The sequence below is a fragment of the Danio aesculapii genome, chromosome 8 (genome assembly GCF_903798145.1).
Source record: "Danio aesculapii chromosome 8, fDanAes4.1, whole genome shotgun sequence".
NCBI classification, from domain to species: Eukaryota; Metazoa; Chordata; class Actinopteri; order Cypriniformes; family Danionidae; genus Danio; species Danio aesculapii.
Window position 1 is genome coordinate 43,614,309 of NC_079442.1, and position 12,925 is coordinate 43,627,233.

General features: G+C 36.0%; 1 protein-coding gene across 1 annotated transcript in view; it reads right to left on the minus strand.

Moving 5' to 3' along the window:
• kcnd1 (potassium voltage-gated channel, Shal-related subfamily, member 1) overlaps positions 1-12,925 on the minus strand; it is a 126,353-nt gene that overhangs the window by 12,211 nt on the left and 101,217 nt on the right. Inside the window, exon 3 of the mRNA XM_056464032.1 lies at positions 12,579-12,662. Within this exon, the coding sequence (XP_056320007.1) occupies positions 12,579-12,662 (84 nt within the window). The remainder of the gene's footprint in view (positions 1-12,578; positions 12,663-12,925) is intronic.

Below are 12,925 nucleotides of genomic sequence, written 5' to 3' on the forward strand. Positions count from 1 at the left end.
TAAACTTGTTTTTCATAGGCACAAAGCCTTGTATTGTTTTTTTTCTTTTGTACTTTTTGAATACAAATAATTTGTGTCACTACCCTTTTAATGCACAGCATGGGTCTAAAATGACCCGCATTCATTTCCTATGTTAATTCAACCATGGCTGAGCATTTTTTCCAGAATCTTTAAATTAAATGCTTTTTGTTGACTATAATTACAGGCTTTCATAAAATATCTTGTTTCAACCTCACACAAATACTTATGTTTAGGAAAGATTTTGTATTTGTACATCAATTTTAAAATGACCCATATACCTTTGCTGTTTCATAATGGTTGCAAAAAGGAATGCATTTACTGCTAAATACTGTTCACCAGGCACGTTTCACAACTCAACATGGCTGATTTCTATCTGATGCTTGTTAGTATAAAAATGGTTTTAAATATATACATATTTATTTTATAGATAGAAAGATATATTTTGTGCTTGCTAGATAGATTGATAGATAGATAGATAGATAGATAGATAGATAGATAGATAGATAGATAGATAGATAGATAGATAGATAGATAGATAGATAGATGGATAGATAGAACAACGGACGGACGGACGGACGGACGGACGGACGGACAGACAAACAGATAGATAGATAGATAGATAGATAGATAGATAGATAGATAGATAGATAGATAGATAGATAGAAAGATAGAACGCTGATACGATAGATAGAACGATAGATAGATAGATAGATAGATAGATAGATAGATAGATAGATAGATAGATAGATAGATAGATAGATAGATAGATAGATAGATAGATAGATAGATAGATAGATAGATAGATAGAACAACAGACGGACGGACGGACGGACGGACGGGCGGGCGGGCAGGCAGGCAGGCAGGCAGGCAGGCAGGCAGGCAAGCGGGCGGGCGGGCGGGCGGACGGACGGACGGACGGACGGACGGACGGACGGACGGACGGACGGACGGACGGACGGACGGACGGACGGACGGACGGACGGACGGACGGACGGACGGACGGACGGACGGACGGACAGATAGATAGATAGATAGATAGATAGATAGATAGATAGATAGATAGATAGATAGATAGATAGATAGATAGATAGACAGACAGACAGACAGGCAGGCAGGCAGAGAGGTTTATACATAAAAGCTATATAGATATAAAAATATTCTTGTGCTTTGGATTTCTTTTATACAGAGTGTTAGTATGGCTCATCCCAGTCATTCTATATTTACGGCTGAAATGGCGGTAGAGGTGCTGCAGAAATCAGAAAGATGAGGGAATTCTTAGTTCTGATTCACAATCTGAAATATCTGATGCTGATGATCTAGACTATGTGCCACAGGGTCAATTTGGAGTTGCTGGACTGTGTAAACAAATAACAGGTGGTATCTACTCAGGGTAGAGCAAGAAGCCACAAGGCCCATGGTGCTGTGGTGTACACTGGATGTTGCCACCCTAAATGCCTACACCAGCTTTGCACAACACACTAATTACATAGGTGGTGTGACCAAAACACGACAGCAATTCATCAAAGAGCTCGTCAAAGATCTTGCTATGTAAAAAGGCACCTGGAGGACACAACCCATCTTTAAAATCATAATACAGAGGCAATGGGAAGATGTGGAATAAACAAAATACAGCCACCACTCTGCCACAAGAGGACATAAGGCAGGACAAGAGGAAGAGGTGCAAGATCTGTCCAGAGGCCTGTGTGCAAGCATAAACGTGTAGTTGTCATTTGTGAGGAATATAAGCAGTGAAATAGCAATATGAGATGGCACTGTTCATGTGTAATTTTACTTGGTCAGTGTTTTGTTCTTTTATTTAGGCACATGCACTACAGTTGCACTAAAGTGATACCAATAAATGATAATAATTTCAGTTTGTTATCATTTATCAGTGATCGATATGTGGGGAAAAATGGTAAATAAATATATTCCAGATCTTAAATGTGTTTGTCTGAATAATTGCTAAAACATGTATTATGTTTCCTGCATTTCGTTGCCTTGTACTTGTACATGTGTGATGACAATAAATTGAATCTAATCTAAAAAAAATTATATATATATATATTTTTTTATTTATTGTTTTTTCATGTTTTCACAGATGGGTCATTTTTGACCCATGTGTGTAAACTTGATGTAGTAATACAAAACCTAAGAAAAAATACATTTTTCATATGTGGTTAATGAAAAAATATATTTTGAATATTCATGGATGATGAAATTGATGGATGAGTGAATATAAAATGCAGAAATAAATTGCTTTCAAAACCAAAATGACTAGGGAGGAAGGAAATAACATTGAAAATGAATATAACATATAATAATATGTTGTGCATTAGAAGGGGTTTTTATAGCTTGTGCATCATAGAAGGGGTTTTTATAGCTTGTGCATCAAAGGGTCAAAAAGTCTTTATTACAGCAATTTGACAGTCTTTTGGGTCACTTTGATGGTTTGCATTTTTGCTTGTTGCTAGTATTTTTGATAGTTTTGACATCTCCGTTTGTTTATATTGCTTACCTTGTTTAATTTAATTTAATTTAGCCTTGTTGTTGTTGTTGTTGTTTGAATTTTGTTGCTGTCTGTTCTTCCTACAATTCCTTCTCTACCCTCGTGTTTGTTATTGAGGTTAGAAAGACTGGTAGGTCATGTGACATACATCTCAACACGTAGGTATACAATTGTCAAGTTATTGTTGTCTGTCTGTCATTTGGAGCACAATTTTCTGTTTTAACCAAATCCTCACTCCCCTAGACTACCCAGAGGTTGTAACATTTTGGGGGCTCGTCCGGGATATTAACGTTCCCAACATTTGAAATTTCTGATGATTTTGGTTTAGCTGGAATTCAAATTCATTGTACACAAAGTACACGTTCAGACCATGAACTCATTTGTAGTGAATTGTTGCTAGGGTGTTTTTTAGATTGGCTTGTCATTGTTGGTGAGGTTTGTAATAACTCATACCACTGAGAGGTTCTGTATGAATTGGTACAGTACAGTACATATTTCCGTTTCCACTATCAAAAATACTATCAAAAAATTTGTGACCCTTTTTAAAGGTACAGTAAAATTAAGGGTGGAGCTAGACTTGCTGCTGAATGCTATTAGTTTACAGAGGATCATAAATTGCATGTGCAACAAGCCAGGTAAATGACAGCAAAAGAAGTGCTATTTATAGATGAAAGCAAAATTATTAGCCCTCCTGTAAAAATGTTATTCTTTCAAAAATCTTTAAAGTAATTTTTGATGGAAAGAAGATTTTTTAAAATAAATAATTTATAATAATATATTATAATAAATATAATAGATTTAATAACTACTTTCTAATAACTAAATTATTTTGTCTTCCCATGATGACCGTACCTAATATTTTACCAATTATTTTGCATGATATTAGTATTCATCTTAAAGAGCATTTTAAAGGCTTTCCAGGGTTAATTAGGTTAAGTAGGCAGGTCATTGGACAACAGTATTTTGTTGTGCAGCCAATTGAGAAAAAAACTAATAAAAGCTAATAATATTGACCTTAAAAATCTTTTTAAAAATTAAAGAAATACATCTTTTAATCAAGTTCAACTTAAATAAGTTCTTTCTCCGGAAGAAAAAAAATATTATAAGAAATACTGTTAAATTTCCCTTGCTCTGTTAAGCATACAATTTCATCGCGCACAATTTTTTTTGTGCTTCTCTTTTGTTTTTCTTGTGCGTCACTCTGGCGGTTGTCCATTTCTGAGAGGATGTCATATGCTGGATAAGTTGGCGGTTCATTCTGCTGTGGCGACCCCTGATAAAGGGACAAAACTGAAGGAAATGAAGAAACAAAAAAATCCCTCTGTCTTCCTAGCAAAATATTCACAAACAAAACTTTAGCATTATGTTGGCAATTTCAGTCAAGCACCATTGACGTATTCTTCAGAAAAGCCTCAGCTTCGTTTTTATTCCTCCTTGGTCTTTAAGCAACTTTGAATTTATGTTAAACAAATGAGAAAATCCATACGCTGTTATTTACACTGTATATCTTCATTTTCCACCCTTAACCGTGAAGTAGACTCTATATTCAGAATGTATTACAGGAGGAACACGATCAACGACAGGCGCATTAAACACACCCTGGAGCGAGAGGAACTGCAACGAGTGCAATAATTACATAAAACCACAGAGAGAAACAGATATTTAAACAGGTTTGTTTTCCCTGGGATGGCAATTACTGCAGAATAATGATAACCAGGGCTTGCTCATAAAGCCAGGGATTAGAAAAGGGCAAGGGATTGTTTCCATTGGAATAAACAATGTACTTAATATTACTTAATGCAGCACAGAAAATGCTATTTGAGGATGTTAAGCGTATCCACGCGCTGGAGTAAGAAATAAAAGCTGTTGAAATATGTTACAGATTGCTGAATCACACTGTGATAAATGACTTAGAGAGGAGATCCAGGTCAAAACTACACTGCTTATAGTTTGAAAAAATTATATATATATATATATATATATATATAATATGTATATCTAAATTGACTGTAGTAGTGTATGCGTGTGAGTGGGTGTGTATGGATTTTTCCCAGTGATGGGTTGTATCTGAAAGGGCATCCGCTGCGTAAAACATATTCTAAATAAGTTGGCGGTTCATTCCGCTGTGGCGACCCCTGATTAATACTGGAACTAAGCCGAAAATAAAATGAATGAATGAATGAATGAATAAATATAAATATATAATTATATATCTGCCATTAACAAATATGGCATTTATTGGATCAAAAATACAGTAAAACAAGAAATATTGTGAAATCTGACTGTTTTATTAGTGTGATATATTATGTATTCATGTGATTTAAAGCTGAATTTTCAGCATCATTAATTTAGTCTTCAGTCTAATGTGCTGATTTTCTGCTCAAGAAACATTCATTATTATTATACAGTAAATGATTTAAACAGCTTTGGCAGTGCTGCTTAATTTTGTTGAAAGTATATTTCATTGTTTTTTCAGTAAAGCTTATTTTTTATTCTTTGATGAATTAAAGATGTCACTTCTGATCAATTTAACGCAATGTTGCTTTTTTTTTTATTAAATTTTATTTCACTTACAGTAAAATTTTAGTTTTAGTTATTTATAATAACCCTTAGGGTATTTAGGTTAAACCTTTTCTAACAAAGTATTAAGTAACATTACAGTTTAATTAATAGTAATTGATAGTAATTTCTTTTGTTTGTTTGATTTTAGCAGCAAATGATCCATTTAGAATTCAAATTACATGATAAAACATATTACAACAAAAACAAATGCTATTTTGTTATAATATTTTTTTTCAGTTTAACCATTTTATCTGATTTTAACCAAATAATGCTATCTTAGATTCATTTATTTATTTATGTTTTAATGTCATATCAGCAGCCTTGACTATACAATCTAGGTACAGTATAAACAAAATGTTAAACATCTCAATTATTAGGTAACATTGCGGTTTTATTGATAGTAATCATAAAAGTATTTTGTTTGTTTGATTTTAGCAACAAATTATACATTTGCATTTTAAATGACATTACAAAACATTTTACAACAGAATTTTTTTCAATTTTGTAATAATATTCTTTTTCAATTTTATTGTTTTATCTTATTTTGACCAAATAAATCTTGGATTTATTTATTTATTTATATTTTAATGTCATATCAGCAGCATTGGCTATACAATCAAGGTACAGTATAAACACAAATGTATCATTGCAGTTTTATTCAATCATAAATGTTATCCTTTATTTGCTTGTTTTTAGTTGTGATGGGGTCGAAGGTTCATAGGTTGCTAGGGGATCATCACAGTTTTCTCTAAGGATGACAAGCTTTCACTCGGACACAAGTTTTATTTATGGAGAAAATTTATGGAGAAAATTTATGGTGTTCTGTGTTTGTCTGAGATGATTAGTCTGCCAAAATGTGCATAGTCCATCATACAAGCTGAACGGTCAGTTCTTGTCACATGACTCGTGGTGCGCTCCTCGCGGCATTCATTCAATTGGGTGTGTCTGGAAGGCGCGAGCGCGTGCAAGCTGCGCACCTCCATTGGAAATAACGAACTTGCGCGAACTTTGGAAAAGATGCAACATGCGAACAACCCCTAAAAGGCTGCCGTCACTTGCAATGTCCAGCAATTGATCTTCTTGCACAGACATGCTAGATTCACCTGATTTGTTGACACATGGGTTGCGGATCTATTCCTTGGTTGTTCACTGAGCCTTTTCCCCTTAGCAAAGAAACTTTCCAAAAACATCTATTTCTTACTCATTTTGCTGCTTGTGGGTTAAATTTGGGCGCTCAAGTGACCGAGATGTAACCAAGAGAAAACGGTCATTTTTTTAGGCAAAGATTTTTCAAAATAAAAGATTGTTCAGACTCAGATAATAAATAAAACAAAAATAATTAATGATTTCTTGTGCGGCCGGGTACCAATTGATCAGTCCGTGGCCTGGTGGTTGAAGACCATTGATCTAAACTACTGAGGCCTCTAGACAGTGTAGTTCCAGCATCCACCAGCAGGGGGGTCTGACCGAACTGCTCCCACCTAAACCTGACCTTATGAAGAAAAGACAAGAGCCAAATCAAGCATCCTGGGTCTCCATAATTACTTCCACACCTCCCGCCTGTCCGGCATCACCTGTCTTTCCTGTTGTTAATTGCCATTTCCTCGCAGCAAGGACACAGCGCCCCGAGCACGGCCCTGAAAGAGAGTTTAGCTGACTCTGAATGTCAGCGGCCATATGAAAAAGCTGTTATTACAAGACACTTGTGGGACCGAGGCATTCATTCAGAGGCCACATGACTGACCTTTACACACACTGTAACACTGTTTGATGAGATCAAAACGAGCGTGTGATCATTAATATCTGAGGAATGGCTTCTGCCGGCAGCCCAATGCTCTACTGTAGTTTTTACGAGCTGCTGTGCTGCTCTTTAATGACCCTTTATGTCACGCTGAGAATCTGAATACTTTGATGCTGGAGCTCAGATTCTCTTCTCGCTGCTTTCCGCTGTGATTTAATGTGCTGTGCTAAATTTTTATAGATTTTGTTTTTGAAAATTGGTGGAATTAAGACTGTCGCAGTGTGGTTATTAATGAACAAAGATGTCGTGATTAATATTTTAATGATGCATATTTTTAAAGAGAATGATTAATTTAGCCTCGTGTCGTGTCTTCTTTTGTGTTAAACTGAATGAAAGTCAAACAGGCCAGATTAAAGCCTATGTAACCTCACCGGTCCTACACCATCCAACCTGATCTGAGCTAGGATCGAACCGGCGACTTTCCGCATGGAAGTCGCTCCTTGCTCAACCAAGGAGGTTAAAGACCATGGCCTCTAGCATCTGTCGCTAGAGCACCTTTAGAGGTCAGAGAAGTGAGAATTACCTGCACTGCACTTCACTAGTTGGCGTCTGTTACACTCACCTGCCTAAAACCTCACTCCCATCCAGGTCACGGCATCAATGTAACCCCACTGGTCCTACACCACTCAACCCGCTCTGAGCTGGGATCGAACCGACTTTTTGCATGGGAGTCAGTTACTTCACCAAGAAGGCTAAAGACCATAGCACCTTTTTGAGGTTTACCTGGCCTCTGCTACACCTACATCAAATAAAAAATACTACATTTGATTGTCAGTGCACCTTTAAAGTGCTTAATCATGTTCTTTACACACACAATGAGGTAATTTACAGCACTGACAACTGCATTTAACAACCGAAGGTAATAATGGAGATAATAACCATATTTACAACAATTAGTTGCAGTGAACATAGTACAAAAGTGGGCAGCATGATAGCTCTGTGGTTAGCACTGTCGCCTCACAGCAAGAAGGTTGCTGTTTCAAGTCCCAGCTGGGCCAGTTGGCATTTCTGTGTGGAGTTTGCATGTTCTCCCTGTGTTGTTGTGGGCTTACTCTGGGTGCTTTGGTTTTCCCCACAGTCCAAAGACATGCGCTGTAGCTGAATTGGGTAAACAAAATTGACCGTAGTGTATGAGTGCGTGTGAATGTGAGTGTATGGGTGTTTCCAAGTAAAACATATGCTGAAATAGTTGGTGGTTCATTCATCTGTGACGAATCCAATCAGGGACTAAGCCGGAGGAAAATGAATAAATAGTACAGAACTAAACTATTAGTTGTTGATGGTAACGTTAAGTGTATATCAATTTACTCAGTCAATCAGTCATAAATTAATGAAAACAAATGTATATTTTGTATAAATGTCATGCTCAACCTATCATTTTAATATTCTTGGTGTAAGCAACATTGGACTCAATTCACTTTCATTGTATAGACTAAAATAAATAAATAAATGTTTCACAGAAATAAATAAAATGTATACTTGGGTCATTCCCAACCTGTATGACTATGCAAATTTTGAAGTTATTCTAAAAGGAAATTGGACCCTATTTACTTCCATTGTATGGACAGCACTGACATACATTGGTACAGCTGTCTTTATAGAGATTTCCCATAGACATAATGATTGTTATGTTGCTGCATATTCCATCCCCTATCCCTAAACCCAAGCCTCACAGAAAACATTCTGCATGTTAACATTTTTTAAATACTTAATTCTGTGTAATTTATGAGCAGTTTTCCTCATGGGGACCAAAAGAGGTCCCACAAGGTCAAAATTGACTGGTTTTGCTATATTTGTGGGGATGTTATGTGAGGAATACAAGGTATACACACTCACACCTACACTTGCATGAAGAGACACACAAACAAAATATATTTTGAAAAAAAAATTGGGGTGCAGTCAACAATAAAGCTACACACTTTCACTGTATGAACAAAACCCTTTTCTCAGTTGGCCAATATCAAAGTCAATAAAAAATATATCTAATAATTAAGAATTCCTTACATTTATATAGCGCATTTCTGGACACTCAAAGTGCTTTACACATTTTTGGGGGGAATCTCCTCATCCACCACCAGTATTCATCATCCACTTGGATGATACGACGGCAGCCATATTGCGCCAAACCGCACCCCACACACCAGCTGATTGGTGGAGAGAAGACAAATTTGGCAAATTTGGCCAGAATGCTGCGGGTAAAACCCCTACTCTTTTTCGAAGGACATCCTGGGGTTTTTAATTACCACAGAGAGCCAGGTTTAACTGGCCAGGTTAAACTCGGTTTAACATCTCATCTGAAAGACGGCGCTCATCAATATACTAGGGTGTTAAGTTCCAAACAAACAGCAGGTTGAGCGCCCCTGCTGGTCTCACTAACACCACTTCCGGTAGCAACCTAGTTTTCCCATTTGGCCTCCCATCCCAATTCCCATATACAATTTTCATTTAGGTTTGAACTGTCCATTTATCTAACTATTAAAAAGTGGTGGAAAGAGTACTGAAAAATCATACTCAAATAAGTACCGTTACTTGCCAAAAATGTAGTGCAAGTAGAGTAAAAGTATCTTTTGTAAATATTACTCAAAATATGAGTAAAATCGGCCCTTTTTAAAAGAACTCAAGAGTAGATAGTATTACACTGCGAAAAGTTGATGTGTTTACATACAGTTTGTGCAGGAATGTGTAAACGTAGCATTCTGTAGCGCATTTACTGATCTTCCTTCATTTGTTCAGTCCTTCCTTGAATCCTTCCTTCATTCATTCATTCATTTGTTCCTTCCTTCATTCCTCCCTTCATTCGTTTGCTCATTTATTTGTTCGTTCGTTCATATTTTTGTTCCTCCCATCATAGGTCATTTGTTCATTCATTAGTTTGTTCCTTCCTTCCTTCATTCACTCATTCATTCATTCATTCATTCGTGTGTTCAGTCCTTCCTTAAATCCTTCCTTCATTTTTTCGCTCCTCCCTTTATTTGTTCACTCATTCATTTGTTCGTTCATTTACATTTTTTGTTCCTATTTTCATTGGGTACTTTTTCATTCATTCATTTGTTTGTTCATTTCTTCCTTTCTTCATTCATTCGCTCATTCATTTGTTCGTTCGTTCATATTTTTGTTCATTCTTACATTGGGTCCTTTGTTCATTCCTTCCTTCATTCATTTGTTCCTTCATTTCTCCCTTCATTCTTTCACTCATTTATTCATTCTTTTGTTCATGTTTTGTTTCTACCTTCATTAGGTCCTATGTTCATTCATTCATTCGTTCGTTTGTTAATTCCTTCCTTCCTTCGTTTGTTCAGTCCTTCCTTGAATACTCCCATCATTCATTTGTTCCTTCCTTTGTCCCTCCCTTCATTTGTTCGTTCATTCATATTTTTGTTCTTTCCTTCATTGGGTCCTTTGTTCATTCATTTATTTGTTCATTCATTCCTTCCTTCGTTTGGTCAGTCCTTCCTTAAATCCTTCCTTCATTCATTGGTTCCTTTCTTTATTCCGCCCTTCATTCATTCACTCATTCATTCGATCATATTTTTATTCCTTCCTTCATTAGGTCCTTTGTTCATTCTTTCATTTGTTTGTTTGTTCGTTCATCCCTTTCTTCCTTCGTTTTTTCAGTCCTTCCTTGAATCCTTCCTTCATTCATTTGTTCCTTCCTTCGATCCTCCCTTCACTCGTTCGCTGATTCATTTGTTCGTTCATTCATATTTTTGTTCCTTCCTTCATTGGGTCCTTTGTTTATTCATTTATTCGTTTGTTCGTTCGTTCCTTCCTTTCTTTGTTTGTTCAGTCCTTCCTTGAATCCTTCCTTTATTAGTTTGTTCCTTCCCTTATTCGCCCCTTTCTTCCATTCTTCATCTGTTCCATTTAGCGAGGCTGTTTAGTGATTTCAGTCATCATACAGTTGACATCCTTTTTTTCTTATAAGTGACATGCAGTCTATAAAAAGTCTCTGGGTAATGATTATGAATATCTTCTTGGACACTTTTAATGCTTCCAAAATGTTTGTTGCATTTATGAAGCGCCCATGTCTTGAGGTAGTTCATTATGATGCGATTTACTTTCTATGTTTGATTTTATTTGACAGAAACAACAGGACTGATTGTTCTACTTTAGCCAATCACCATAGACAAGAAAGAAATCAAGTAGTGACTGCAGGTAGAAGGAAAATAGTGGAGTAAATGTATTGATACAGCACTAAAAATGTACTTAAGAGAAAATAAAAGTACACCTTTTTTAAAACTAGTTAGAAAATTACAATTCCTGAGAAAAACTACTCAATTACAGTAATCGAAATATTTGTAATTTGTTACTTTACACCACTGCTTTTAAACAAACTACATGCTCATAAAAATCTAAATCTATTCAGCAACTAGGCCAGTACCGTATTGTACAGGATGCATTTTTCATTCTTAAATCTGCTGTCAAGCGAGATGTTACTGTACTACTAGCCTCTAAACAGAAAATGACCTTATTATGGAAGATCCGATATCAAACATTTCTTGTGGAGAATCATTGAGGCATCTATTACACGCTGTGCGAGTGGACACAGCACTAACCGTAGAACACTTAGTGGTTCCTTCTTCCCAGAACACACACAAATATTACTGTCTATTTTCCCCTCGCCTCACATATTCAAATGTTAATCGTCCCTGCTGAATTCCCCCAATGCTACAAAACTCTATCTTTTAAAGACAACTACTTCTTGCTTGGATGTTCTCAGTGAAGCAGCATGTGAGATTGATAAAAACTTTAATCCTGCAGAGTTTCCCTTCAAAATAAAATAAAAAAACTCTGTCTTATATTCACCATGTTGTTTCAAATCAATGTGTGTGTGTGTTTTTTATACAAGTAACAGGAGAAGCCTTGTCATTTTAACAAGAAAGGAGTGGTTTTAAAGGGATAATTTCCTTTAAAAAGAAAAACCTGACACTGTTCCAAACCAGTTCTATTTTTTTATTTCTATTGAACACAAAAGAAGGTTTTTTTGCAGAATATTGAAAACCTGTAACAATTTACATCCATAGTAAAAAAAACAAATACTATGGAAGTCAACAGTTACAGGTTTTCATCATTCTTTAATTTACAGTATCTTCCTATGTCTTCAACAGAATAAAAAACAAGTCACGGGGCAATAAATAATGGTGGGTTTAAAAAGCCTTAAAACACACTGTGTATCACCCCTTTAAGATAGCAAAAGTGGATTCGGACATGCTCTTAATGCGTTTGTGCCATGCGCTTTAGACTTTTTCTTTTTCTTTTTATCTCACTAAAATATCAGTACTTTTTTGGCCCAATAAAAAGAAACTGGCCCATAATTTTTGGCCCATCAAAAAATACACTGAAATATGTATTTTTTTTTTTTTTTTTTTTTTTTTACAAAAGCATTGTTGTTGAGCCTAAATTAACAAATGAGTTTACATACAGTATGCACAATGCAACTTAGCTTCCTTCTCTGATGCCAGTTTGACATTTTGGCGTGAAATAAGCTTAGCCATGCCCCACCAATTATTTCACTGCCAATAAAAACGAGAGGTGGAGCTCAAAAATAAACACCACTCCCTACTTAATATTCTTCTGTGTTGGAAATACATCATACCAAAATAAAAGCCTCAGCAGCTTCCAGTTCATGGTTCACCACACTGTGTGCAAAACAGAACTTAATTCAAATAAAATGATTATTAATCTCACATGAAATCCTCCGTCTTCTTTATACTGTAGGAAGGCGTTGGTGGTTCCCTTCTTGGCCAAGCGAATTCTGGCAAGTCGAACTTTCTGTAAAACAGAAGAGAATTATCTGAATCGATCGTGTCAGCACTTGCCTCACATACAACTACAACAACTCAGAGCATTAAGGATGCCAATGAGGCTGTTTAGTTACATCATAACGTAGTTTCATGCTGTTTTGGGATCTTTTGGCTAGTTTTTTGCAAAACCAGATTCAAACACACAGTCATTACACAGTTACCACAGGTCTATGCACTCTATCAAACACACGCAACTCTGATAGCACAATTTCTATAAAACGATGTCAAATT